Source organism: Pelophylax lessonae (assembly GCF_965119305.1).
Source record: "Pelophylax lessonae genome assembly, chromosome: 1".
NCBI classification, from domain to species: domain Eukaryota; kingdom Metazoa; phylum Chordata; class Amphibia; order Anura; family Ranidae; genus Pelophylax; species Pelophylax lessonae.
This window is the reverse complement of record NC_138768.1, coordinates 500,517,515-500,545,224: the sequence shown is the minus strand read 5'-3', so window position 1 is coordinate 500,545,224 and position 27,710 is coordinate 500,517,515. Positions and strand designations below refer to the sequence as shown.

The 27,710-nt window shown below is 43.8% G+C and overlaps 2 protein-coding genes across 2 annotated transcripts in view; both read left to right on the top strand.

The window, feature by feature from the left end:
• PIGG (phosphatidylinositol glycan anchor biosynthesis class G (EMM blood group)) overlaps positions 1–1,017 on the top strand; it is a 71,770-nt gene extending 70,753 nt beyond the window's left edge. Inside the window, exon 13 of the mRNA XM_082272896.1 lies at positions 537–1,017. Within this exon, the coding sequence (XP_082129022.1) occupies positions 537–762 (226 nt within the window). The 3' untranslated portion in view covers positions 763–1,017. The remainder of the gene's footprint in view (positions 1–536) is intronic.
• Positions 1–27,710, top strand: part of PGPEP1 (pyroglutamyl-peptidase I) — a 167,420-nt gene that overhangs the window by 46,759 nt on the left and 92,951 nt on the right. The gene's annotated exons all lie outside the window — the stretch shown is intronic.

The window sequence follows — 27,710 nt, the reverse complement described above, 5'->3', positions numbered from 1 at the left end:
GACTCCCTGTGTAATATGTACGATGTTTATATATGTATATAAACTAGGGTTGCACTGATACCGATACTGGTATCAGTGCCGATACTAGGCATTTGTACGGGTATCTGTGCTCGTAAAAATGTACCAAGATCCAAAACAGATACCTTCTTGCTCAGGTCTTTCAGCTGTCAGCGGGATTTCCTTTTTTGTAAAATCCCTGGTGTTTCTGCTAGTTCCTCTGCTTTCCTGTGTAAAACTGACCACACTAACCAGGAGAGCACACCATGGTCAATTCTCTAGCTGTGCTGGGAACTCAATGCATTCTCCTCCAAAAAAGGAAGCAATACAAAGAGAACAGGATTCTTTCTCATACAAGTACATGGCACAGCAGGTACATATCGGGAATATGAAGTGTTGGGGTAACAAAAGTTTTAATACATTATTATTCATTATATTAGGGAAAAAAAGATGCAAATCAGAACAATGCATTTCTTTATTGTCTGTTTTTTGGTGATCAAACTAATAGTAATAACCACCTTAACCTTGCTCTTTTCCAGGAATTCTACTTGTGTTGCTCATGGTTGTTACTGTTACGCAATAATTCGCTCCCTACCAGTCACAGTGTACATCCTTCTGGTGACAGCCCTTCGTTACCACTTGTTTATATGGAGTGTTTTTTCTCCAAAGTTACTCTATGAAGTGATACATCTGTCTATCTCGGCAGTAGTTTGTGCAGTGTTCATTGCTGTAGATAAGAACCAAGTTAATAAATCTGAAGGCTGAGGTGTCTCAATGAAGATTCATATTCCGAGGAGCTGAGATCGCTTTGTTCTATTTTTATAGCCTGTACAGGAACTTTGCAATTATTTTTGGATGAACCTTTATATATTTGCAAGTGTTACTAATTTAATGAAGGTTTATAAAATATTTGTGGGTGAATCAAGAGATCCTGCGGTCCCCAAGGTTACAGGTTTAAAGGGCAAGAGTACTTTTAACACAAGATGTAGTAGTTTGGCCCCCTAGCATAGAAACATCCCATCCTGCTGTAACTTGCCTCATCATGGCATGATGCTTGCAGGCCCACCTGCTCTTTACATTCTCTAGGCAGAGAATGTCACCATTAGCTGCATCTCCAGGACTGGGGACATTCTGAACATGGCCCATTTATGTGTGTATGGCCTGGCAGAGGTCCAACTCTGCTCCTGAGGTGATTTTACAGCTGGCTAAGGGGGTTTCTCGGTTAATTTAGGTTATGGGGCGAGGGAGGGTGGTGAACTTTATATTTATTTTTCTTTTTTTTTTACTGAAAGTTCACTTGTCCTTTAGGGTATAAAACGGTGTCTGTAATGTGTATTTGAAGAAAAAAAAAAAAAAAAAAGATGTTCGACCTACTGAAGATGAAAACATTGCACTTTAGGACAATGATTTCTAAGATGTTCATACACTAAGATAAGTGTTGAAATATTGTATTTTATTTATCGTGAAAGGCATTGTCACACAAAAGCGGGTGGCATTGTATTTTTTTATACATACAGATCAACCGTAACATTGCATTTTCATTTGGTTCATAATGACCCTAGTTTACCTCATCCACTATCTGCTACACATGCACTATATTGTCAAAAGTATTGGGATGCCTGCCTTTACACGCATACGAGCTTTAATGGCATCCCACACTGTCTGTAATGTTCAGTATTGAGTTGGCCCACCCTTTGCAGCTATAAGAGCTTCAACTCTTCTGGGAAGGCTGTCCACATGGTTTAGGATTGTGTTTATGGGAATGTTTGACTATTCTTCCAGAATCGCATATGTGAGGTCAGGCACTGATGCTGTAGAGAAGGCCTGGCTTGCATTACCCGCTCTCATTCATCCCAAAGGTGTGCTATCGGGTTGAGGTCAGGACTCTGTGCAGGCCGGTCAAGTTCCTCCACCCCAAACTCACTCATCCGTGTCTTTATGGACCTTGCTTTGTTTACTGGTCCAAATCATTTGGTGGAGGGGGGATTATGGTTTGGGGTTGTTTTTTAGGGGTTGGGCTTGGCCTCTTTAGTTCCAGTGAAGGGAACTCTTAAGGTGTCGGCATACCTAGACGTTTTGAAAAATGTCATGCTCCCAGTTTGGGGTTGCCCCTTCATGTTCCAACATGACTGCGCACCAGTGCACAAAGCAAGTTCCATAAAGACATGGATGAGCGAGTTTGGGGTGAAGGAATTTGACTGGCCTGCACAGAGCCCTGACCTCAACCCGAAAGATCACCTTTAGGATGAATTGGAGCGCAGACTGTGAGCCAGGCCTTCTCTACAACATCCGTGCCTGACCTTACAAATGAGCTTCTAAAAGAAGAGTCAAGCTTTTTCATAGACCCACTCCTAAACCTTGCGGACAGCCTTCCTAGAAGAGTTGAAGCTGTTAGAGCTGCAAAGGGTGGGCCAACTCAATATTAAACCAACCCTACGGACTAAGTATGGGATGCCATAAAAGTTCATGTACGTATAAAGGCATGTGTTCCAATACTTTTGACAATATATGTAATCTAGAGAATCTATGCAATGCACTTGAGCACTGATTTGTTTTTTTTATTTACTAATTGTTCATTTGTTAAAAGGATCCATTCTGCAGTCAAATATTCTGTAGATCAAAACATCTCAACTGTACTCGGGTCTATGGAACAGGGTATTCTGTAATATGCAGCTTTTGGTTTATTAAAGTGGCTTTCATTCTAATTATTACAATTCAATGTGACCACAATTATGACACATGGAGGTATCGCTACTTCTGCTACCACTCATCCACTGTTTGGAGAAAAGCTCTGTGCAGATCTGAAGATACTACTGTTTGGCTTTTCCTAATGTAGGCAAGCTCAACTCATAAAAACAACTGCCCTGCAAAGTGTTAGGCTTAAAAAAAAATCTTATAGCAGCTAGCCCTGTAGTAGTAAGGAGCAGTCCTTCTCCTAACAGTTAAAAGTGGTTGTAAACCTTTGACATGAATATGAACAAAGACCTATTTCTCTATAGTGTACACTTGTCTCAATCCAGGTCACTAAGTGTTTTTTTTCTGCCTGCTGCCTGTCCCTCTGTATGAGTCACTTCTGACAAGTTCAGATGGTGAACGCACCGACAAGAAACAATGCGGTACTTGACCTACTGATTACCAACAATACAGACCTGATCATGGATATAGAAATATGGGGCAACTTAGGAAACAGTGACCATAGGACACTTAGTTTCAGTATTAATCATAGTAATAGGAAACAAAACGGTAATATAAGGACACTGAATTTCAAAAGAGCCAATTTCCCAAAACTGTGCTCTCTGCTAGAAAATATCAAATGGCTATGCTACATGTTCAAATTGTATTTTGCTTTATATAGCCAAAGTTCAACATATGTTACTTACCTGTTTTCGTTTATTAAAAACCTAATAAAAAGTTTTGAAAGAAAATATCAAATGGGATAGAACCCTGGAAACAAAGAACAAGGAGGAAAAATGGGAGTGCTTCAAGAGCATACTAAACAAAGGGATAAGCCAGTGCATTCCAAAGGGAAATACATTACACTAACCCAGCTTGTAAGGCTAAACTAAATAATACACCTCAGGAAGTACCGCCATGGCTAACAGATGATAGACTTAGAACTAAACTAGAGAAACATAACATAAATAAATCACCGGGACCGGATGGCTTGCACCCGAGGGTTCTTAAAGACCTCAGCCAGGTGATTGCCAGACCATTATTCTTGATCTTTAAGGATAGTCTACAGACTGGTATGGTGCCAGCTGATTGGAAAAAAGCCAACGTGGTAGCAATATTTAAAAAAGGGCCGAGATATATCCCGGTCAGCCTAACATCAGTAGTCTGCAAGATTTTGGAGGGGACCACATACAAGACTTTAGTAATGAAAACTGTATTATTAGTAGTAATCAGCATGGTTTCATGAAAAATCCTTCTTGCCAAACCAATCTATTAACCTTCTACGATGAAGTGAGCTGCCACCTAGATAAAGGTAAGCCTGTGGATGTGGTGTATCTGGACTTTGCAAAGGCCTTTGACACGGTTCCCCACAAACGCTTACTGTACAAACTAAGGAAGGTAGGTATGGACCATAGGTTGAGTACCTGGATAGAGAACTGGCTCCAGGGGAGGGTCCAGAGGGTGGTGATTAATGGGGAATATTCGGATTGGGCGAGTGTGGAAAGTGGGGTCCCCCAAGGTTCTGTCCTGGGGCCAATCCTGTTTAATTTATTCATAAATGATCTAGAGGAGGGGATATAGAGTACAATCTCAGTATTTGCAGATGATACTAAACTAAGCATGCCAATATCTTCTATGCAGGATGTGGAAACCTTACAAGCGGATCTGAACAAAATAATGGGGTGGGCAACTACATGGCAGATGAGGTTTAATGTTGAAAAATGTAAAGTAATGCACTTGGGCGTCAGAAACCCGAAAGCAAGTTACTCACTGGGGGGGGGAACCTCTGGGTGAGTCTAGGATGGAAAAGGACCTGGGGGTACTGGTAGAAAACAGGCTTGGCAGTGGCATGCAATGCCAAGCCGCTGCAAGCAAAGCCAACAGAATACTGGGATGTATAAAAAAGGGGATTCACTCCAGAAATAATTATTCTCCCACTCTACAACACTCTGGTCCGGCCACATCTGGAATATGATGTCCAGTTCTGGGCACCGGTCCTCAGGAAGGATGTGCTGGAACTAGAGAGAGTCCAGAGAAGGACAGCAAAAATAATTAGGGGAATGGAGGGCATCGGCTATGAGGAAAGACTACAAGCACTGAACTTATTCTCTCTGGAGAAGAGAAGATTGAGGGGGGATATGATATCAATGTACAAATACTGTACTGGCGACCCTAGCATAAGGAACAAACTTTTCAGAGAAAGGGAATACAATAAGACACGTGGCCACTCACTAAAACTAGAGGAAAAACTGTTTAACCTTAAAATACGTAAGGGGTTCTTCACTGTCAGAGCAGTAAGGATGTGGAATTCTCTTCCACAAGCAGTCGTATCAGCAGGGAGCATCGATAGTTTTAAAAAACTATTAGATGGGCACCTTAAAGACCACAACATACAGGGGTATACAATGTACGGTTAACAGCAAACACACACATCATAGTTTGGACTGGTGTCTTTTTTTCGACCTCACAAACTATGTAATATATGTAACAAGTTTTCCCGACCCAAGAGGTAAAAAGGTGACAGGTGAAGGAGCTCCAGCACACAGCTTGTGATTGACAGCCTTGGCTCTGTTACTGTGTCCCCAGTGAAGGGTGTGTGTGTCTCTTCCTTCCAGTCAGCTGTCCTCAATGAGTGTAACTTTACCTCCCCATCCCCTGCTTTTTGAAAGCTTGGACAGGCTGTGTATGTTTTGGACTTTGAACGGATGTAGAGAAGACAAGACTGCAGGTACAACATATGTAGGAGTTTGTTTCATGCCTCTGTATCACCTAAGGCTAGTCACTTGACTGGATATATAAAGGGCCCCTTTCACACATGCTGTCCGTTTGTCCATTTTTCATCCATCCGACAGATGAAAAACAGACATCAATGCATTCCTATGGAAAAACGGATTTTAATAGATGATCACTAATTTACACTTGTTTTCATCCGCTTCCATCAACATCCATTCTTTTGAACGGATGAAAGCCCTATTTTTCATCTGTTAAAAAAATGGATCAGATGAAAATGGATAACTGATAAAAATGGATGACAACAAATGGCAAAAAAATGTGACTAAACTGATGAAATGTGTGAAAGGGGCATAAGGATTTACAACCACTTTGAGGGTAGGAGGAACAGTTGCTCTATTCATTATAATTGTAGCCACATTAAAGGACTTTTCCACCAAGTGGACTAAAAGGTGAAACATCCCAAAGCCCCTTTAACTAACTTAACCTGTGTTCAGATGGAATAACTTGCAGCATAGCTACCTATAAATTTCTATGAAATTGCCTACCCTTAGGACCTCCACTAGGAACTATCTGTTTCAGCCATTTGCAGTTGCTTTGCTGATCTTTTTTAATTCAAGCAGAATAGTGACAAAGTTCCACGCAAATTGGACAGCAATTAGTAAAGAATTTGCAGTAGTACGGTATTTGTAATCCCTGCACTTAGAATCCTAGGCAGCCAACTGCGACATATTTATTATTGTATATAAGACAGATTTTCACTACGAACAAATGCACAATTATGAAGTGTTTAGGGTCCGGTTTAATTCTATTGCATTAGATCAGTTGAGGGAGGTACTTATGAGTCAAGTCAAGCTGTAGCCTTGTAGTAAATCTGTTTTCAAAAGCTGTTTCCCCTCACAGCATTGCAATACTGTGCAACCGAATTGATAAATGTCTCCACTGGTGGTTACTGCTGAGATGCCTAGATTTAATATGGTGGAAGATGCACCAAGATTGGAGAAGTAACTAAAGAATTGCTTGTAAAATAAAACTTGAAATGTAATATCACATTAAAATACTTGGGACTGTGAATGTGTGTTTTAGGATAAGGTGTAAATTATTTTTTTAAAATGTATTTGTATATTAGTATATTTGTAGAACTAAGTTTTGAAAACGTTTTCTGTTTTTATCAAAAATGGTGACCTGGTTGAAAAATAATAACAAAAACATTGTTACCTTTTCCCTGTTCTGCACCAATAAAAATTGTAAGTGATTGTTATAGTTTACAGCGACATTTAACTTTCTTCAAGTTTAAATAAAAAAAAGATCTGATCAGACTGAGAGAGTTGTTTGTGTGATGACTTTGTAATGACTTCATCCGCCATCACAGACATTTCCCACCTCACCCAGTTCATGACTATATTCCTTTAGGGACTTACCTGGTTTTTATTTTACTGCAGTGGAAATTGTATATTTTTGATCAAAGCGAAGTGGTTTTAAAGACAGAAGGTTTTTTTTTAATCTTAAGGGTCCTTTCACACGGTCCGCCTCCATTGGCGGACTCCATGCTGCTCAGCGGGGGTTCGATCCAGGCAGGTGACAGCTTCCCGCTGCTCTCTATGGTGGAATCGGATGAGAATGGACCGCCTGTCTGCTCTCATCTGATCCCCTGGACGGATGAAAAATTGGGTTTCCATTCGTCCGGATTTCACGGACAGGATCGGAATCAGTTAGCAGCGGGTGTCAGCGGACATGTCTCCGCTGACAGCGGCTGCCCCTTAGGGATGCATTGAAGATCCGATCAGAGCCCCCTAAAAAAAACTGACAGGCGGATCTGATCGGATCATTCGTGTGAAAGGGGCCTAAGGCTCCTTTCACACAGGCCTTCTGATCTGGTCCGCCTGTCAGTTTTTCAAGTGGACCTGATCGGATGCTCCATGCATCCCTATGGAGCAGCGAATGTCAGCGGAGATATCTCTGCTGACACCCGCTGCTATCCGATGCGATCCTGTTTGTGAAATCCGGACGGATGGAAACCCTTTTTTCCATCCGTCTGGAGGATCGGATAGGATCAGATGAAAACATACAGGCGATCTGTTTTCATCTGATCTCCCATAGAGGAGAGCGGGGCTCTGACAGCTCAGTCTCTGCAAAGTAAGCGGAGATGGACCAGTCATCCGCCTGCTCAGTGGGGATCGGAGATTGATCCCCGCTGAGCATAACGGAGTCTGTCGGGTGCACCGCTCGTGTGAAAGGACTCTAAGGCCCCTTCCAGACATGCGGACTGTTCATTTTATCAGTTCAGTCACATCAAAATGGATGAAGTATTTATCTGTTTTTCATCAGTGGTTATCAGTTTTTTTTTTTTTTTTTACATCCATTACCAATGCAAAAACGGATGAAAAACTGACCATTTGTCAGTTTACTTCCGTTTTTTTAACCGAAGAAAAATAGAGCTTTGATCAGTTAAAAAAAAAAGGATGATGACGCATGCGGATGTAAACTGATGTATATAAATGAAAATCCATTTACATCCGTTTTTCCATAGCGATGCATTGATGTCCATTTTTCATTTCAGTCCCAGGGGGTATACCCTCTCTCTCCCTGCTATAGGATGTCAGTTTTAATCTGCCTAGTCAGGAGTAAGGACCTAGTTCCTTGCTGGGACCTCTGGTCCTAGCAAAGTTTTTTTTTTCTAGATAGTTTATTCTCCTGATTTTTTTCCTTTGAGATCTACAAGCAACTATGCTGGATCTGGGCGACGGGCTGGATATATAGATCCAGTGGTCACCCCAGCTGGCCAACGAGCATGCAAAGACCTTAGCTCCGTGCCGGGTCGGGGGCTGGCCCTGCAAGTTAAACGCCTCGCCAGGTCGCATACGACCGGGTCTAGGCCTGAGTCGCAGCATTCCTTTTTGGCCATCAGTCCCACCACTTCGGCGGAGAGAAATTCTGTCAGGAGATGACGCCCGCCTGTTTCTGGTATGGTGAGTAAATGTTCCCCCCTCTTCCCCTGGCGGGTTTTGGGGACACGGGCCCCTCCCTAGGACGGTCCGACCCTTGCAACCTCGGGTTCCTCTCTGTCCTGTCACGCACCCCCCCCCACCTAACTGCCCCCCCCTCACTACTGGGACATTTTTGACTACTCTCAGAGGCTGGAAACAAGCTTTATGCCGCAGGTGGGGGCGGGGGGGGTGCGTCACCGGTGATGGGACGAACGATCGTACGGGGGGGGGGGGGTTTCTCACTCCGGAGCCCACCTTCCAATCAATCCCGTCAGGAGGCTGCAGGGTCCCCACGAGGGTCCTCAGTAACTCTGCAGGCTGCGCCATTTTCTTGTAGCCCCATGTACTCGGCATGAATCAGCGGTATCTTGGTACACCCGGTGCTATTTTGCAGTGGTTTTCTGATAGGAATCACTAAATGGGAGTTCCTGGAGGCATTTTTGTGGTTGGAGCCCCTCCCTATACCCTGATGCTGATCTTCAGATCTTTCCTTCTGGCTGCTGACACATGCTGTGCAGACTTTCTGGGCCTCCTGGTACATCTTTGCTGTAGGTGAGGAGTCTGGGGGGGTCTCTTTCTCTGCTGGGGGTCTCAAGTGCGCTCTGCCTGACCTCTTGGGGGCGCTGTAGCGCGGTGGGACGTTTATAAAAAAATATATATTTATTTTTCAACTTTTGCTGATGGGTTCCCCTGGTGTAACATAGACCCTGCAGAACATGTGTCCCCACCTGACCTCTTTAAGGAGGCCGCAGGGCCTTCCGGATCCCAGCTGTCAATAGATGCACTTTTGACGGTCCTGGAATGGGGTGGGTGGAGGTGGCATTTAAAGGGTGAGATGCTAAAAAAGCGCCTTCTGCCTACTGATGTCTCAGATTCTGAGTCTGACTCAGCCACCGCAGACGCCGATCTCCCTGCCGGGTCTACTACCTTGCGCCCTGTCTCCTCTGACAGTGAGGATAACATTTCTACCTCCGCAACCACGCAAGAAAAGCCGCTGGTGGACACACTGGTTGGATCTGTGCGTTAGACCCTAAATATGGAGGACGCAGCTACTACTGCGACTGAGGCGCAGTTTACGTTTTGCACTTGCAAACCATCCAGAGCGGCAAAGGTTTTTCCTTTCTCCGCGTTTTTTGATAACCTGCTCAAAAAGGAATGGGAGCATCCAAAGCGTTCCCCTGGGGTGCCTAAAGCAGATTGCTAGATGCTATCCCTTTGAGGAGTCTCTTATAAAGAAGTGGACTGTGCCACCTACAGTGGACCCTCCGGTCTCAAGACTGAATAAAGCTACCATGATCCCAGTGGAGTATTCCCCGTCCTTTAAAGATCTGGCGGATAGAAGGGCGGAGTCCGTGCCCCGCAATATGTACTCTCTGGTGGGGTCCGCATTTAGACCGGTGTTTATGGTTGCCCTGGTCTCGCAAACATTGACTGAATGGGCTAAGTTACTACGCCGTGACCTTGAGGGGAAACATCTTCCTCCTGCCTTTGAGGAGCTGTTAGACCAGATGGTGCAGGGGCTGCAATTTGTATGCCATGCTGCGCTGGATACTGCTCCCATATTGGCCCGACTGTCTGTTTCGGCAGTGGTCCTCAGGCGTATACTTTGGCTAAAATGCTGGTCTGCGGATCAGACTTCAAAGAAGACCTTGACTGATCTACCTTTTCAAGTAGATTGCCTGTTTGGGGCTACCCTGTATGACATTATCAAAGGTCTCACATGGGGTAAGAGTACTTTTCTCCCACAGGCTAACAAGGGTAAGGACCCTCGTCGCAGACAGGGTCCCTCCTTTTCAGCACATAAGATGCTTTTCTTCGTTCCTCAGGATCAGTCGATAAGGCAAAGCCCTTCAAGACTCCAAGCGATCCCGATCTGGCAAACAAAAAATCTAGTTTCTCCAGACCACTTCGGCCTGAAGGTGCGCCCTCACCTGTATCTGGGGTGGAGGGGAAGTCTTCGCCAGTTCCCGGACCTGTGGCTATCCTGGATACAAGACAAATGGGTTCAAGAGGTCATACGGTCCGGTTACAAGATCGAGTTTGGATCTGTCCCGCCGGTAAGGTTTTTCCCTTCCAATGTGCGACTGTCGCCGAGATTGCTTACAGGCTCTCTTTGGGGCAGTACAGAACCTGGTACAACATGGAGTAATAGTTCCGGTTCCGTGTGCGGAACATTTTCAGGGCTTTTATTTAAACCTGTTTATGGTCTCCAGGAAGGAAGGCAAGGTGCGTCCAATCCTGGACCTGAAGGCACTGAATTGCTTCGTGCGAGTTCAAAAATTCAAGTTGGAATCAGTTCGCACGGTGGTGGCATCCCTACAGCAAGGGGATTTCCTGGCCTCCAAAGACCTCAAAGATGCCTACCTTCACATTCCGATATGTGCAGGACACCAACGGTTTCTCCGTTTTGCCGTGGGAGAGGATCACTATCAGTTTGAGGCGTTACCCTTTGTCTCGCCTCTGCTCCACGGGTCTTCACAAAAGTGTTGGCGCCGTTCCTGGTGCTGTTGCGACAGTGGGGGATATCGGTCCTGGGTTACCTGAACAATCTGCTTCTACGTGCGGAGTCTCCCACGGTGCTGGAAACAAATTTGGCAATCACCATGAGAACGCTGGAGGAGGTCGGGTGGATTCTGAACCTTAAGAAGTCGTCCTTGGTCCCTTCCATGAGACTTGACTATCTGTGCCTGACTTTGGTTTCATCCTCAGCTAGGGTGTTTCTTCCTCCAGAAAAACTCCAAAAACTCCAGACTGCGATTCAGCTGTTGTTGTGCAGCAAGTGGTCCTCCCTTCGGACCTTTATGAGAGTTCTGGGACTGATGGTATCATCCTTCAAGGCGGTCTCCTTCGCTCAATTCCACACGAGGATCCTCCAGAAGGAAATCCTTCTCAAATGAAATAAGAATCCAAGTTCCCTGGACAATCAGATCTAGCTGAGCCTGGTGACCAGGGAGTCGCTGATATGGTGGCTTCAGTCCCCGATGCTCAAGCAAGGAAAATACTTCCTCCCTGTATATTGGACAATTGTCACCACAGGTGCCAGTCTGTCCGGGTGGGGAGGGGTTCTCAGCAGGTTTTCTACTCAAGGAGTCTGGTCCCTGGAAGAATCCAGGTTACCAATCAATGTTCTGGAGCTGTGAGCGATCAGGCTTTGCCTACTCCACTGGACCGAGCACCTGCAGGGTTGTTCAGTGCGCATTCAATCGGACAATGCCACGCTTTGTTTCAGTTCTCTCCGCTGTTCACATTCCAGAAATGGAAAATTGGCAGGCGGATTACCTCAGTCGACAGGCCTTGGATGCAGGGGAATGGTCTCTCCATCCGGGTGTATTCTAGCAGTTGTGCCTTTGTGGGGGCACTCCAGATGTAGATATGTTGGCGTCTCAGATCAACAGGAAAGCCCAGAGGTTTGTGGCCCACTCTCGGGACCCTCTGGCAGACGCCGCAGATGCGCTAGTGGCCCCGTGGGGTCGGTATCAGCTGGTGTATGCCTTTCCTCCTCTCCAGTTGCTGCAAAGACTTCTTCGCAGGATCGAGGCGGAAGAAATTCTGGTCATTCTTGTGGCTGCGGACTGGCCTTGCCGAGCTTGGTACTTGGACCTGGTAAGACTAGTCGCAGACGCTCCTTGGAGACTTAAGCCTAGTACACACGCAACGATTATCGGCCGACTGATCGTCCGTCTTTTGTCCAGAGTGGTGTTTTGTTGGTTGGAATGTGCCTAGACTGCACACGAATTTTCTCGCCCGACAAAATTCTACTTCAGAAGTGATGTCATGTGTTGGTTTGCTTTCTTTGTGTTCTTTCTTCTCTGAACATGCCCAGTCTTGCTCATTAGATTTTTCCCTGTCGAAATCTGTACTGACTGCATGAAAATCGGCCGTGTTTTGACGGCGGACAAAAATTTTATAGCCTGCACACCAGATTTTTTTCGGCCGAAAAGTCGGAGTCGGTTGTCGGAAGCATCATACTAACAAGCCGAAAATCGGCAGATCGGTCGTCGGACGAAAATTCCCTGCCGATTTTCGACGTGTGTGTACGAGGCTTTACTCTCAGGGAGGATTTACTGTCTCAGGAGCCAATCTTCCATCCTGCTTTATGGTCGCTGGCTTTGACAGGTTGGCTGTTAAAAGCCAGGTGCTGAAGGACAGGGGTTTCTCTGCTTCAGCAATTACTACTCTACTTAAAGCGAGGAAAGTGACTTCTAGGAAGATCTATCATTGTACGTGGAAGTCGTATATTGCATAGCGTGAGTCTCTTGGGGCTCCTCCTCGCTCTTATTCGGTGGCTCGGATCTTGGCTTTCCTTCAACGGGGAGTTGATCAAAAGTTTGCCTTGTGTATTTTTAAGGGTCAGGTCTCAGCCTTGGCAATCTTCTTCCAAAGGCCATTAGCCACCCATTCCCTGGCGCGTAACTTCATCCAGGGGATGCGACACTTGATACCTCTGGTGCGTCCTCCGTTGCCACCTTGGGACCTTTATTTGGTGCTGTCGCTTCTCCAGAAACCTCCTTTTGAAAGTGTTCAGGAGATTCTCCTGCTTACCTTATCCCAGAAGGTAGCCTTCTTGGTGGTTATTACTTCTGCGCGCAGGGTATCGGAACTGGTGGTGTTGTCCTGTCGTTCTCCCTAAATGGTGGTTCACAGGCATAACGTGGTACTTCGACTGGATCCGCCCTTCCTTTCGAAGGTGGTTTCCAGTTTTTACCTAAATGTGGACATCTTGTTACGCTCTTTGTGTCCTGAGCCAAAACATCCTAAGGAACTTGCACTGCATACTTTTGGATGTGGTTCGGGCAATCAGGGTGTACTACTGAGTCTTTTCGGAAGTCTAATTCACTCTTTGTACTCACGGATGGTCCAAAGAAAGGGCTGCCTGCGTCTGCTGTGACTATTTCCAGATGGATCAGACAGACAGTGGTGCAGGCTTATTCAATTAAGGGTCAGATTCCTCCCTTCCCTGTTAAGGCGCATTCTACTCAGTCGCTTGGTGCTTCCTGGGCTTTTCGCCATCGGACATCTGTGCTTCAGGTATGCAAGGCGGCTACCGGGTCGTCTGTTCATACCTTCACAAAATTTTATAAGGTGGATATGCTGGCATCTGCAGATGCCTCTTTTGCCCGCAAAGTTTTGCAGGCTGCTGTTTAAGGGTTTTTTCTTAGTCTCCCTTGAGGGTGTTTACCGTTTTTTCAGGTGGGTCTCATCTTGTTGTTCTGATGAGTCCTATGTTGCCTGGTTGGCTATGGCTGTTCCCACCCCTCATTTTATGGCACTGCTTTGGGACGTCCCTACTGATATGAAGATCAGAAGACTGCGTACGTTAATGAACAATAGAGAAAATTGAATTTTTGTCTTACCGTAAAATCCTTTACTCTGAAGTTCATTGACGGACACAGTACTTGCCCCTCTATTTTGAGTTGGGTTGGTATTATTTTCTCTGACACTGCTTTGATACAAAACTGACATCCTATAGCAGGGAGAGAGAGGGTATACTCCCTGGGACTGCCCATAGGCGTAGCCAGAACTTTTTTCTGCCTAGTGTCCTACTCCTGTAGGAGGCAGTATAACCTACTGATATGTAGATCAGAAGACTGCATCCGTCAATGAACTCCAGAGAAAAGGATTTTACGGTAAGACAAAAATCCAATTTTTCATTGAATGCAAGACTTTCTGTGATTGAAGGAGGGGCAGGTAAATGTCACACTCTCATCTCCTCCAATCAAACAAAGCCTTGCTTTCTGTAATTGGCTTTTTCTGTGTAAAACCTGCTACGATCAGTTTTCTACCACTGGAATTGCAAGACTCTGTGCTGGACGGTTGGCACTTACAGTACTGTGGGGGCTGATTAAAAGTAGGAGTTTTACTAAAAAAGAGCAGTAGCCAAACATAGGACAGGTATCATAAAGGTTTTTATTTTAATAGAGAAAATGGCCCAGAAAATGTTTTTTTTTCCTGGAGTTCAGCTTCAAATTAACTGCATTTTGAACACAAAGGCTTCTTTCACACCGTCCGCCTCCATAGGCGGATCCGTGCTGCTCAGCGGGGGATCGATACACAGATCCCCGCTGAGCAGGCAGGTGACAGCTCCCTCTCCGCTCTGTGTGCGGAGAGGGAGGTGTCAGAGCCCCATGCATCTCTGGGGGAATCGGATGAGAGCGTACCGCCTGTCCGCTCTCATCCAATCCCATCCGATCGGATCCCCTGGAAGGATGGAAAACAGGGTTTCCATCCATCCGGATTTCACGGACAGGAGCGGATGCGGATGGCAGCGGGTGTCAGCGGGCTTTACAACTCCTGGCGGTTTGATTATGTCAGTATTTTTGAATGTCAAAGCGGTACATTGTTTTGCATGGAAATCTGTTATTTTATATTGTAGGCCTGTAATTCCTAGGAATAAAACAGTAAAAGTGAATTTAAAATTATTAATAAATTAATAATTTAAATTAATTATTAATAAAAAATTATTATTAAAACTAAAATACAGTAAAAGTGCAGGCAGGGCACTGGACAAAGCACTAGGGACAAAACTGAGGTGAAATGGTTTGACACAGTAATGTAATCCTAACAGATTACCATGCATCTTGTCATGTTTTGTGTACTTTTTTAAATTTTCTGCCAGTTCCGCTCCCCTGCGTCACGGAGCTTGCACAGAAGGGAAAACGGATGCCGGTGTTCTATCAGAATACGGCTACCTATCAGATTCTGCAACCGAAAGTGAAGTTCGGAAAGAAAAGGCTTACTGCGCATGCGCCATGCCTTCCAACATGGCTGCTATGCGTTCCAATAGCTTTCCTAATGTGACAGAACACGAAGCAGAACCTCTTCTTAACCCACACAAGTCTTTAATCTTAGATTATTTTACTAGTAAACTGACCTTATAGACTGAATAACATTATTACATTTCTATTATTATTGTAATATAGTAAATAGAGCAAGAAACTTGCAAGCAGAAGGTGGCGAAGGCCATCTTGGTACACCCTGCACTGCTCACCGACAAACTGATTATATAGTGAAATAGACTATTTCAGTATATAAGGTAAGTTTACTGCTAAAATCAGTCTGAAATTTAAGAGCTGCTTGGGTGTATGAACTTGTCTGCTGCTGCTTCATGTTCTGTCACATTAGGAAAGCTAATGGAACGCATAGCGCCCATGTTGGAACACATGGCGCATGGGCAGTACGTTTTCTCGTCCGAACGTCACTTCCACTTGCAGAATCTGATAGGTAGTGGTTTTCTGACAGAACACCAGGATCGGAAGGAGGACATCGGGGGATCAAAGGGACAAGGTAAGTTTCACTACAGCCCGAGTGTGGCTTGGGGTTACTGCTTTTGGTACTGAAAACGAACCCCGAGCCACACTCGGGATTACCTCCAGGGAGGTTAAGTAATAAGGATTTATATGGCAGTAACACTGTGTTATTGAAAGCATGATAAGGACAGCGCTGTGAATAGTGATTTACAGCATTGTTACTGTGCTGAGAGTGTGCTCTCAACACAGGAAAAAATATTCCTTTTCTTTCTTAATTTTCCAAAACAAATGAGAGCTTCAAAATACTTACCATGCCTCTTAGCAAATACCTTGGGGTGTCTACTATTTGAGAAGGGATCATTTGGGGGGATTTGTGCTATCTTGGCATTTCATGACCTCCAAAACTGTGATAGGTAGTAAGGAGTGAAATCAACAATTTATGTCCTTAGAAAGCCTGAAGGCGGTGATTGGTTTTCGGGGTCCTGTACTAGGGGTCCTGTACTAGGCTTCCAAAAATTCTCTCAAATTAGTCTCACAGTTAAATTCCCAAAGTCTAACATATATAATATAAAATATTCCATATATTATATGGACTAAACATGCCTCCCAGCACATAGGTGGGAGTGTCTACTTTCCAAAATGGGGTCATTTGGGGAGGGGGGGGGGGGGTTTGTGCTATCTTGACATTTCAGGCCCTTCAAAACTGTGATAGCTAGTAAGGAAGTAAAATGAGCAATTTATGCCCTTCCAAAGCCTGAAGTTGGTGATTGGTTTTCGGGGTCCTGTACATGGCTAAGCTCCCAAAAAATCTCATGGTTAGACTGCCAAACAGTCTAACACGCGGTATCCCTGTACTCAAGAGAAGCAGCAGAATGTTTTTTGGGGTGTAATTCCACATATACCCATGGCATGTCTGAGCAATATATCATTTAGTGACAACTTTGTGTAAAAAAAAAAAAATGTAATTTTTTTAAAACTTGTGGCAAGATATAAAAATATTCCACGGACTTAACATGCCTCTCAGCAAATAGCTTGGGTTGTCTACTTTCATGAAAGGGGTCATTTGAGAAGTGTTTGAACTGTTCTGGCATTTTATGCCAAATATTAGAAGCTTATGCCACACATCACCCACTCTTATAACCACTTGAAGACCAAGCCCTTTCTGACACTTTTTCTTTACATGAAATCATTTATTTTTTTGCTAATTACTTTGAATCCCGAAACATTATATATTTCTTTAAAGCAGAGGCCCTACAGATTAAAAATGGTGGGTTTTTTTTTTTTTTACACAGTATTTGCGCAGCGATTTTCCAAACGCAATTTTTTATTGAGAAATAAACACTTTTTTAAATTTTTTCGCCCAAATGTTTGGTAAAATATAGAAGATGATCTTATGCCCGTGCAGTGGCGACAAACTACGTACATTTTTAAAGGCGTTTTCAGAGGCCATTTACAGAGGAGGTCTACTGCTAGAATTACTGCCCTCAATCTGACGTTCACGGTGATACCTCACATGCATGGTGCAACTGCTGTTTACATATGACACAAGACCGAGGCTTGCATTCGCTTTTGCGCACAAACACATGGGGATGGGAGTGCCTCCATTTTTTGCTAAAAAAAAATTTTAATCCTTTTTTTTGCCATTTTATTTTTACGCTGTCCCTTCATTTTTTTTATTTTTTTTTTATCAACTTTTTATTATCACGGGGAATGGAAACATCCCCTATAATAGCAATAGGTAGTGACAGGTACTGTTTTTTTGAAAAATTCTGGGTCTGTTAGACTCTAGCTCTCTCCTCTGCCCTAAAGCATCTGACCACTCCAAGATTGGCTATTGTTGCACCTCAGCAACAGAAGAACGGGGTCGGGTATGCCTACCTTAGCAGGGACCACTACTCTGTCGTCAGAGCTATCTGTCAGGGTGCCGCTGCTCTCTACAGGTTCATATACTGAGCCTGATTCTGACAGGGAGGACTCCCCATCGCTCTCATCTGTCATGCTCAGCACCCAGTAGGCCTCTTCACTAGTGTACCTTTCGTTTTGACATTTTGGCCAATAAATGTACAGGTACCTAGTGTGACTCACAGGTAAAAAAGCACCTGGTTGTCGAGGACTGTTTGAACCGCTACAAAAAAAAAGTTAGTGCTAGCAGAGATCAGGCCTGACTCTGCTAATGCTGTGGTTTTGTTTGCTGTGCATTGGAAGTGACAGTGATCTATTGATACTGCACTTCATGGGGGCTGGGCGGAGGGGCTAAACGCAGGTGCCCGGCTGGTGTCAGGGCTGATCCTGCTAACGCCACGTTTTTGGGAGCATTAAACTATTGGGGACGCTAGTATAGTTCTGATCAGATCAAAGATATTGAACTGTTCAGACACTATAAGAGTAATAGAGGTATATAGTGTGTGTGTGTATGTTAGTGTTACTGGAAATCAAAGGGTTAAAATCTCACACTATCTTTGATTGATGCTGACGCTAACTGGTGTCACCCTTGACACTAATACAGTGATCAGAAAAAAAGATCTGTACGCTTTACTATTGACACTGTGACGGAGTGAAAGGGTTAACTGGGGAGTGATCAGGGGGTTAAAACATTATTAGAAAATATGTGGCGGAACCCTGACACTATACTAAGACTGACGCTAACTAGCGTCACCCGTGATACTGATCAGTAACTTATGTGTACACTGTATATAGTGACACTGTGACAGGGCAGTAAAGGGGTTAACTGGGGGTGATCAAGGGTTTCAACCTTTATTGGGGATATAGGACAGGTACCCTAAACCTGGGGATATAGGACAGGTACCCTAAACCTATCTGGGACTGCCGCTAACTACCGCTGGCGCTAACTGGCGTCACCAGTGACACTAATATAGTGATCAGTAAATTATCTGTATGCTGTATATAGTGACACTGTGACAGGGAGTGATAGGGTTAACTGGGGGTGATCAGGGGTTAATTATGTGCCTAAATGTACTGGTGTTATTGTAGTACTTGTGTACTCACTGTGATGCTTCTTCCTCTCACGCTGGAACCGAAAAGGGCTCCAGGAGAGGAGATTGCATTATTTCCTGTGCCTGTGTTTACATTACACAGGCACAGGAGGTTCTTGGTCAGAACTGATCACCAGGTCCAGGTCATAAATTATTGGCCTGGAGCTGATGACTGATCGGTTCTGAACCAAATCAGATTGCTGCTGGGACGGCAGGTACGCGGGCGTGCATCATGTACCTGTACGTGATTTTGCGCAGCCGGGCTGCCCTGCCGCAGTATATATGGGTTGGGCGGTTCAGAACTGATTAAAAAATAAAAACCTTTAAAATCCCATTAAAGTTCCGCTGTAACAAACAGGTAGCAGGCAGACTTTTTATTGCAAAATTAAAATGCACCTACCTGCTTGCTCACAGTCTTCACTCCGATGTAAACTGAGCTGTGCCTGCGCAGCTCCCCTTACAGCACTGGCACTGTCCCGGTGTGCCAAAATGACTAAGGCTGGGCTCACTCTATTGTGAGGTCAGACATTGTATGTGACTGGCACCGTATTGCTGTGCAGATCACATGCAATGTTTGAAATGCGAATTTAGCCAGCTTGTATGGCTGGATTTGCATCGCATTTTGACCAAAATAGCGCAGAACCCTTTTTTGGTCCGCACTGGAATCAGATCGCATAGGTGTTTCCACCCATGCGTTCAGATTCCTGCACCATTTCACAGTTTGCACTGCGATCTGTGAACCAATCTGGGGGTGTCATTAACTTTGTATTGACACCCGCAGCAGAGAGCAGTGTCAGCAGCCTGCGAATTAGATGCGATGCGGGAACCCGCACAGGAATCGTGCTTGTTTCCCCATGTGTGAACCCAGCCTAACTCCTGTGCATCCACAGAAGTGACTTCATCACATGCCTGCCAATGAAGATGGGATGGGAACAGTTTAGGGAAAGGTAAAGACTTATCAGAGATATTGTGAACCTCTATCTAATTTGGGTCAAATTGCACTCAATTACATTGACCATACACTTTGTCATATTCCAGCACTCCGCTCCAGGTGCCTCCTCACCACAGCTCAGTACATCTCATAGGGAAGCCACAAACAAAAGATCATTGCTCATCACGCTTTATAAATCGTACATTTACAAGAAATAGTGCCTAAAAACTGGCACTCAGTGTTTCCAGCAACTAATAAATAATGATGGCTGACAGCTACTCCACTTCCGACTCCAGCATACACTCCAAACACAGGAAACTACGTCACGGAATTTCACCCAATCAGGGCCATTCCTGGAACAACCTGCTGGCCTGGCAAAGCGGTGGAATATGACAGAAAGTCTATGGTCCAAATAATTTAGAGCAATTTGACCCAAATTAGATAGAGAATCACAAAATCTCCAGTGAGTCGTTACCTTTAAGAGGGGAGGGTGGCACATCACACATTTGGAGCACCTTTGTTTGATCATGTATGCACGTGCACAGTAAAGAGTTCACCATTGTGTTTGGGGCAATATTCTCTGTGTTTAATGCATATGGACTGAATATATTTTTGTAGGAGCATTATGGACCTAATAACACACAACACACAGTGGTATGGCATTATTTATTTGTTTGTAGCACATCCATAGCGCTGATACACATATTGGCACCAGTTTGGATCAGCATATCTGTGAGACACTTTATTTTATTTTCAGTCACATCCATGGAGCAGGTAGTTTTGTTTGTTTTTTTACATTGACTTGAATGTGCTGAAATCACTCTGTGCTGCACCAAAAATAGTGCAAAAGCTACTTTAACTACTACCCACCCAGCCTATTGTCAAATGACGGTTGGGAGGGACATTTGTCGTTCTGGTTGGATGTCCTACGACGTCCTCCCAGGACGGGCCGCGCTGCGGCGGGATCTGTCATCCACTGGATATAGCCAATTATTGATCAATGTACTGGCCCGCTGCCAGTAATGTGTGATCGATGTGACCAATCACAGCAGATCACATGACAACTGTAAACAATAAATGGCTTTGAAAGAAAATGGTGTTAAGCACCTGCGCGAAAGGACTGTGGTGTATGTGAATGTGCTATGTAGAATCGCAAATGTGAATAATAAACAATATATTAAATAACTGTTGTGTGTGCTATAGAAATAACTGATGTGAGCAGCAACGTAACCATGTAAAACCGTAATGATGATAAATTTATATAGTGATATATAATATAAAACCGCGCTCAAACATTAAATTACACACCTTATGCAAAAATAAATAATAATAATATTATGCAAATAATTGTTGAACCACAACTTTAGTGCAAAAAAATTATAGTCCACTCAATATAAATGTGAATATAAATAAAAAATATAAACAAGGTGAACTTGTTTGAAAGTGTTGTGAAAGTCTCTAATTTCCACAATTTTAAAAGGCCGGTTCTATGGGTATCTTCATTCCTCCACCAAATAGTGACCACCCAGTAAGCACAAACTCCTTACCAGAACTACCAGACCCCTTAATTACAGGGGGTCGGTAACAGCCGTGAACTCTCAAGTTGCTGACACGTTCCAACTGCATTCCACGGAAAACCGGAAGTAGTGTAATTACGATCCCACGTCCCGACGCGTTTCGTCAGCACGTAGCCAACGTCATCAGGGGTCATGTGATCGCAATTCACAGCCCTTTTTTTATGCAGACAAGCCGCATCGACTGACCAATCCGCCTCCATCCTGAATTAGGACATCCCAACCAGGAAGTAAACACCACTCCACCGCATCGGACCAATCTTGGCCATAGATTGGATGGTGTATTGCCAGATTATTTGTATTTGGATAATTTAAATAGCGGAGTAATGCCTCGTACACACGCAACGATTATCGGCCGACCGATCGGCCGACTTTTGTCCAGAGTTGTGTTTTGTTGGTTGGAATGTGCCTAGACTGCACACGAATTTTCTCGGCCAACAAAAAACAACTTCAGAAGTGATGTCATGTGCTGGTTTACTTTCCGTGTGTTCTTTCTTCTCTGAGCATGCCCAGTCTTGCTCATCAGATTTTTGTCTGCTGAAATCTGTACTGACTGACGGAAAATTGGCCGTTGTGTTGACGGCCAACAAAAATTTTATAGCCTGCACACCAGATTTTATTCTGCCGAAAAGTTGGAGTCGGTTGTCGAAAGCATCATACTAACAAGCCGAAAATCGGCCGATCGGACGTTGGCCGACAATTCCCGGCCAATAATCAATGCGTGTGTACTAGGCATAAGGATTGGCATTAAAAATATATAAACTAAACATATAAAGAATCCATATAAGAAATTGACACATAAAATTTGCACATAAAATTAACCAGACATATAAAATTAGGGCATATAAACATGCCCAACTTCACATTACAGAATACATATCAATATCTTTAATAATTTTAAAATCTCGCTTTAGTGCTTCTTATGTGTAAAACCTGAACTAGATTTATTTCAAGGCTGCAGGAGCTTGACCTCAATTACAACCCAAATTGGTATGTGTAGAAATGTATAGATGGGATATATGGAAGATTTTAACATATGTGATCAAAATTAAAAATTATATTATATGTATGAATAAATGCGTATAGATTACTGCATATAAATTACAATTATTTTGGGTTTATTAAAATTATTAATATTTTAAATAATTTTAGAATCGTATTAATAAAATAAAAGAAATATTAAAATAAAGTATGAGTTGCAGACCCGTATCTCAGTAATTGGAAATAAAGCAGTTTAAGTCAATATCAATATTCATACCTGAGGGATATAAAGTATTCATACGATATATCCACTCTGTCTCATTCATAGAGACTTTTTGTGTCATATTCCCTCCCCTCCAATGGGGCTCTACCTTGTCAATACCACAAAAGGATAAATCTTTTGGGTCTCTGTTATGATACAAGCGAAAATGATATGAGAGGCTATGCTTGGGATATTGCCCTTTTGTATATTCTTGATGTGTTCATTTATTCTAATACTTAATTTACGGGTAGTTCTCCCAATATATTGTAGCCCACATGGACAGGTAATGAGGTATGTGACATGAGTAGAGTGACAGGAGATGATTTTTTTGATTTTGTAAACATGGCCGGTATTATGCGATTTGAAGGATGATACCTTCCTAAAATTATTAATAGTTTGGCATGCTTTACACCTCCTACAAGGGTAAAATCCCTTTTAAACCAAGAAAGTGACTTTTTTCACAGGGGGATCAGGAACATTAGGAGCCAGGTTGTGTCTTAAGTTAGGGGCCTGCCAATATATAAAGGAGGGTTTGTTTGGCAGGATCAAATTCAAAGTCTTGTCTTTTTTAAGGATGGGCCAGTGAATGCATACAATGGCTTCCATTCTTTTGTAATCCCTATTGAATGAAGTTAGTGAGAATCGCTGTTTCTCCTTTTGTATCCCTTCTTTTAATCTTCTTGTCCAATAGCTTTTTCTTGGCTCACTTTTTCTCTTGTTGTTTGTACTTCACTACGACTATATCCCCTTTCCACAAACCTATTGATTAATAGGTTGGACTGTACTTCATAGTCCTCATCTCTCCTGCAATTGCGTTGAATACGCATGAATTGCCCCTTTGGAATCGCACCCAGCCATTGGGGGTGATGGCAACTTTTTGTGGGGATATAACTGTTTCTATTGGTTTCTTTGAAGTAAGTCTTGGTGTTAATGATATTTCCTCGTTTTTCTTGACTTTAATCTAGGAAATGTATCTCTTGTTTGCTCCATGTAGCAGTGAATTTTAGGCCATATTGATTGTTGTTGATCCTAAGGATGAATTCTCTGAGTGAATCTTCTGATCCACTCCAGAGAACCAAGAGATCATCTATATATCTCTTGTACAATTTTAAGGATGGCTCCTGTCTAGAGAAAATGTCCTTTTCTTCCCACTCTCCCAATAAGATGTTTGCTACGCTCAGTGCATATTTTGCACCCATGGCTACACCTTTGATCTAATTGTAGCAAGAACCTTGATGCCAGAAGTAGTTATAGCTCATTGCTAGGTCCATCGACTCACAAATAAACTTATTTTGGGCGGTTTTGATGTTAGATTTGGTGTTTAAAGCCGATACAGTCATGTTCAATACATCTTGTTGTTTAAGACTTGTATATAAAGACTCAACGTCTATCGTAACCATTATTGTATCTTCCTGTACATACAAGTCTTCCGAAATATTAATAAGATGTTTGCTGTCTCGCAAGTGGAAAGGTTACATGGGTACCAGAGGTTGCACAAAATGATCCACATATTCCCCTATTCCAGAAAAGATAGATCCGATTCCACTGATTATTGGTCTACCTGGGGGGTTAGTTTTAATTTTGTGGATTTTTGATAACTGATATATTGTCGGTAGTCGTGGAGCATCTGGTACCAAATAACGGGCTTCTTTTTTGGACAAGATTCCAATCAGCTTGGCTTTCTTGACTATCTTCTCCAATTTGGACTTCAATTTAACTGTTGGATTGTGCTTCAATTTTTTGTATGTAACAGCATCCCTTACCAATCTATCCAGCTCCTTCTGATAATCACATTTATTCAAAATAACGATTCCCCCTCCTTTATCGGCTTTATTTGGACCTGGGGAGAGGAAGAGGTTCAGGCCACCCGTACAGAGCACAGAGAGGCCACAGAAGGGGGAGGAGAGGTCAACAATGGCAACATGGGAGAGGCCCTCAAAATTGGGGAGACCATACCCTCCCTATCACTCCCAGGACACCCAGTGGCAACAATGGGAAGGGGATACTTATCCCCCCTATCAGCAACAGTGGGAGTCACCACAGAGAAACGGACCCCCACAAAGAAATGGAGAAAACAGAGAAGAGGGTGCAGGGGGTAAGAAAGAATAAAAAGAAAACGGGAATATTAGGTAGCGGTATTTTTAACCTGAGTGATGCAACCTTTTCTACACATGAGTTGAAAGTTCTAGAACTTGGCCTAAATTATGCACCAGATAGAGGTCTGGACAAGTTCCACACATTAATCGACATAGAAAAATATATAAGGAAATTAAAAATTAAAAAATATTTTACCGAAAAAACAGTAGTTAAAAAAAAAATTGAGAGAGTATACCAGGATAGTGGTCTGAGGAATCATTCCACTTTCAATCTGCCAAAAGCATCCAACCATTATTTAGAGGTGTTTAAGAATATGGTTGAAGATGACATCCGGAAATTGAAACCCAATAATTACTTTACCAAATGAGATTTTGATAAAGGTATAATTGAGCTGGAAAAAAGGAAAAATATTGTGATTCGGCCAGCCGACAAAGAAGGGGGAATCGTTATTTTGAATAAAGGCGATTATCAGAAGGAGATGGATAGATTGGTAGGGGATGCTGTTACATACAAAAAATGTAAGCACAATCCAACAGTTAAATTGAAGTCCAAATTGGAGAAGATAGTCAAGAAAGCCAAGGAGATTGGAATCTTGTCCAAAAAAGAAGCCCGTTATTTGGTACCAGATGCTCCATGACTACCGACAATATATCAGTTACCAAAAATCCACAAAAGTAAAACTAACCCCCCAGGTAGACCAATAATCAGTGGAATCGGATCTATCTTTTCTAGAATAGGGGAATATGTGGATCATTTTCTGCAACCTCTGGTACCCATGTATCCTTCCCACTTGCGAGACAGCAAACATCTTATTAATATTTTGGAAGACTTGTATGTACAGGAAGATACAATAATGGTTACCATAGACGTTGAGTCTGTATATACAAGTCTTAAACAACCTGGGGTGGGGGTAATACGGGTAATGTGATGGTCTGGGGCTGCTTTGGTGCTGGTAAAGTGGTAGATTTGTACAAGGTAAAAGGGATTTTGAAAAAGGAAGGCTATCTCTACATTTTGCAAAGCCATGCCATACCCTGTGGACAGCGCTTGATTGGATCCAATTTCCTCCTACAACAAGACAATGACACAAAGCACACTTCCAAATTATGAAAAAACTATTTAGGGTCTGCTGGTATTCTGGCAGTAATGGAGTGGCCAGCGCAGTCACCAGATCTCAACCCATTTGAGCTGTTGTGTGTGCAGCTTGACCGTATGGTACATAAGAAGTGCCCATCAAGCCAATCCAACTTGTGGGAGGTGCTTCAGGAAGCGTGGGGTGAAATTTCTTCAGATTACCTCAACAAATTGACAGCTAGAGTGCCAAAGGTCTGCAAGGCTTTATTTGCTGCAAATTGAGAATTATTTGATGAAAGCAAAGTTTGAAGGACAAAATTATTATTTCAAATAAAAATCATTATTTCTAACCTCGTCAATGTCTTGACTATATTTTCTATTCATTTTGCAACTCATTTGATGATCAAAAGTGTGAGTTTTCATGGAAAACATGAAATTGGGTGATCCCAAACTTTTGAATGGTAGTGTATAAATACATAAGTGGTCCATATAAAGATCTTTGTGTTAAGTTATTCACATTAAGGTCATCAGAGAGGACAAGGGGCCCTCTTTACACTTGGAGGAAAAGCAATTTAATCTCCAAATATGGAACCGTTTCTTCACAGTAAGAGATGTAAAATAGACTTCCTCAAGAGCTGGTTCTGTCCAGCTCAGTAGCTTGCTTTACAAAGGGCTTCTTTTCCTAAAAGTACATGTAGCAACCTCCTAGATAGGTGCTAGGTAAAGGCATTGTTTTGCTCCATCTGCTTATCAGGGGAGCCTAATCAGTAGTTTGCCTGATACATGTGTCCATTTGTGATTTACTTGGTCTGAGGGAATGTCCCCACTGTATCCAAATGGGGAGCCTGTTGGACAGTGGAGGAAACCCAGCCAGTGACACACAGGCTTTTGTGGCTGTCCCAGTGGGAAGGCACAAGAGTGATGCATCCTGGGATAGGCTATAAAAGCCAGGGGCATATGTGACAGGGCGTTTTTTGGGCGGGAAGCCAGGTCCCAGGAGGAGGGTGATGTTGGTCTCTCCTCCTGTCAGAAAGGAAGGTGGTCACAGGCAGTCAGCCTAGTGAACAGGAGTGTGGTGCTGAGCCAGGAGGTACAGGATACTGACAGTGAAGCTGAATGCAGAGTGACCCAGGGAAAAACAGTGTCCATAAGTACCGGGAAGCTTGCCAGGGGTCTGCCCAGGAAGGGGCCACTCCAGTGAAGAGTCAGTGGACAGAGGCTAGCACACACCGCAAGTAGAGAAAGGGGGTGTCAAGGTAGGACCCTGAAGGCTCAACACAACAGGATCACATTTACTTCTCTTCACTGCAGTGTCAAGGTGAAGCAGCGGCCTTGCCGCACTCTACAGTTAGTGTCCTCAGCATTTGTGTGTAGCACCCTCCTAGTGGGTGCTAGGAAAAGTATATGGGTGACCCTGCCTGCTTATTAGGGGGGGCCTTGATTGTCAAGTTAGGCTGTCATGTGCTGTCAGGTGGGCCTGTTGAGCTTGGGGAGTCTCCCCACTGTACTCAATGAGGGCTCTCATTGGGCAGTGGAGGAAACCTGACCAATAGCACACCAGGGCTTGTATCTATCCCAGAGAGGGCAGAATATGCCGCAATGCATCCTGGGATGGGATATAAGTCTGAGGGGAGCACATAACAGGGTGTCTTTGGCGGGAAGCAGAGTCCCAGGAGGGGGGTGACGGCTGTCTCTTCTCCTGTCAGTGTGAGGGAAGGTGTCCTGAGCGGTCGGCCTAGAGGACAGAAGGTTGAGCTGAGCTGCATAGAGGGATCCAGTGTGCTGAGGACTGTGCGGAGCTGTTGGGGCCGGAGTTTCCAGGAAAGCAGAGTTGTAAGTACTGTAAACTGCCCCGGGGTCTGCCTAGGACAGGAGACCACTCCAGGAAGGTCAGAGGTATCCAGGAGCCAGCTAACCAGGAGGAAGCTTAGAAAAGGGGATGCCTGAGTCTATGCCCTGTAGAGAAGTATAAGAGTAAAGAGGGTGCCAGTGCGGGCCCTGAAGTGTTAAGAGCTGCAGCAGTTTTTCAAGTAGCTTCCTTAGCCAGGAGGGCTAAAGGGAGCAGGGCAAAGGACTTTGTGTCACTGGGGAAGTGTCAAAGTCAGTACAGAGTTAACAGGACAGCATTAACAAGCGCCGACCAGCATTCAGCCGGCGTCAAGTC